The following is a 1,854-nucleotide window of genomic DNA, read 5'->3' as shown; positions in this document are numbered from 1 at the left end:
CATCCACCTCACAGGTGTGGCATATTAAGATGCTGATTTAGACAGTATCATTATTGCGGTGTGGCTGGCCACAATAAAAGTTTAACTGTTTTCAAAATGTTGAAAAATGTTGGCAAAAACAAAGGTGTTGGGTTTATAATTTTGTTCAGTGTATAATAAAATGTAAATTAACCCCATGATGGCCAAATGCAATAGTTAGAATTTTGTCAGTCAAACATTTTACATTCAAATGTTGTAAATGTCACCTTGTAAATTGCAAGACACTTGATATTTTTACATTATAAATAAGTTATACATGGCTTGCACTGCAATGGTTGTGTTTGTTCATCCATACAAACCATGAATAGCACGATGCTAATTTACCTTCTTCCTTAGTAAACTGCGAGAGAACAAGAAGACGGCAGAACTGATTAAAACAGCCAATCTCCTGTTCAACTCGTTTGAGCCGTACTACATGTGGGACTACATTGCTCGTTGGTTTGAGGAGTGCTGCAGGTTTGTATGTTAAAATCCATGTGTGCATAAACAATCGTGTGGCCACCGCATAAGGATAGCTCGTATCAGACACACGGCGAGTTAGGCCTGCACGATTTGGGGAAAAATATGAATCACGGTTTCTTAGGTTAGGATTGATTTCACGATTCTCTGCCACGAAGTGTAATGTGTATTGCACACATGAACCTTGACAAAAACAAAACAAATTGGCAGTACCAAACATAGATTTAAATTGGCACCTATAGCACATTGCACATCACCACAAGCCTGTAAAAGCAGAGGCTTCAATGAAGAGAAGAGAGGGTGTCACTCCCCGATGTGAGTCGAATGCAGATTTGAGTTGTGCGTGCATCACTTTGCGACAAATAGCATACAAAGTGCTAACGAAAGACTTCTGTAATGCCAACTCAGTAAAAATGAACCTACTTAACGAAGTTCGATCACTGCTGGCTACAAGCTAGCATCAAACACAGCAAAGGTTGTCAGTTGAATGGCGTTTTGAACTAACGTTAGAAATCAAACAACCAGATAGCTCACACGTTTTTGAAATGACTGCTCGCTTAGCTTCAAGCTAGCAATCAAAAATACGTTAAATCTGAGCACGCGACTCACATCTGCACTCGACCAGAGCCGGTCTGACTCGACTCTCATCAGGTATGACACGTTATGCCGTAAACCGTTTACATCTGTGCATGTGCGACTCACATCTGCACTCGACCCACATCGGGGAGTGACAGAGAGCATTGCAGCGCTTGAGAGCGCGTTAAAACCTATTTTTTACAGTCTATGTTTAATACTCACAGGAGAAAGTAGTAGTGTTTGTGATGCAGTCGGTTCATAAAATGAAATGAGAATCAAAATTTATTAAAGTTATTTGAAAATGGTGATAGGGTGATAAGGTTGTAACAATTAATCGTGCAGGCCAACGACGAGTTCAGGTTTAAATGCCAAAAGGTGAAATCTAGGGAAAACTTAAGTTGCTGTCATGTTTCTGAAACCATTTTGAGATAGTAAAGCATTTTCCTGCTGAGCTTTTGTCTTTAGAAAGAGCCAAAGGAGGCTGCTGGTCTGAGACTCCTGTTACAGTATGCTATGGGAGACATTGCTCAGCTGGTACCAGGGGCCTGATGTGTGTCCCACCACCCTTACACCCAGAGTTTACTGCCAACCATCATGCCCTACTCCAAATAATCTACTGTACGGCTCTGTTGCAGGACGACAGGGAACAGCAGCACACGTGCACCACGGCATGCTGGGAGCTTAGACCATCCAGGGCTCTCACTGGTGGAGTTCTGTCAGCTGGTCGATTTCCTGCTGGATATTGTTTCCCTGGTGAGACTCTTTCTTTCTTTCTTTCTT

At 41.9% G+C, this 1,854-nt stretch overlaps 1 protein-coding gene across 8 annotated transcripts in view; it reads left to right on the top strand.

Moving 5' to 3' along the window:
* dop1a (DOP1 leucine zipper like protein A) overlaps positions 1–1,854 on the top strand; it is a 38,591-nt gene that overhangs the window by 12,885 nt on the left and 23,852 nt on the right. For all 8 annotated transcript variants that reach the window (XR_004332329.1, XR_004332330.1, XM_032517789.1 and 5 more), the window contains 2 exons: positions 376–495; positions 1,710–1,827. Coding sequence is in view for 6 of the 8 variants with exons in the window: in XM_032517789.1 (XP_032373680.1) it covers positions 376–495; positions 1,710–1,827 (238 nt within the window). In the remaining 2 variants the exon portion in view is untranslated. The remainder of the gene's footprint in view (positions 1–375; positions 496–1,709; positions 1,828–1,854) is intronic.

This window comes from Etheostoma spectabile, chromosome 6, assembly GCF_008692095.1.
Source record: "Etheostoma spectabile isolate EspeVRDwgs_2016 chromosome 6, UIUC_Espe_1.0, whole genome shotgun sequence".
Taxonomy (NCBI): Eukaryota; Metazoa; Chordata; class Actinopteri; order Perciformes; family Percidae; genus Etheostoma; species Etheostoma spectabile.
The sequence above is the reverse complement of the archived record's forward strand: the minus strand, read 5'-3'. Positions and strand labels throughout refer to the sequence as shown.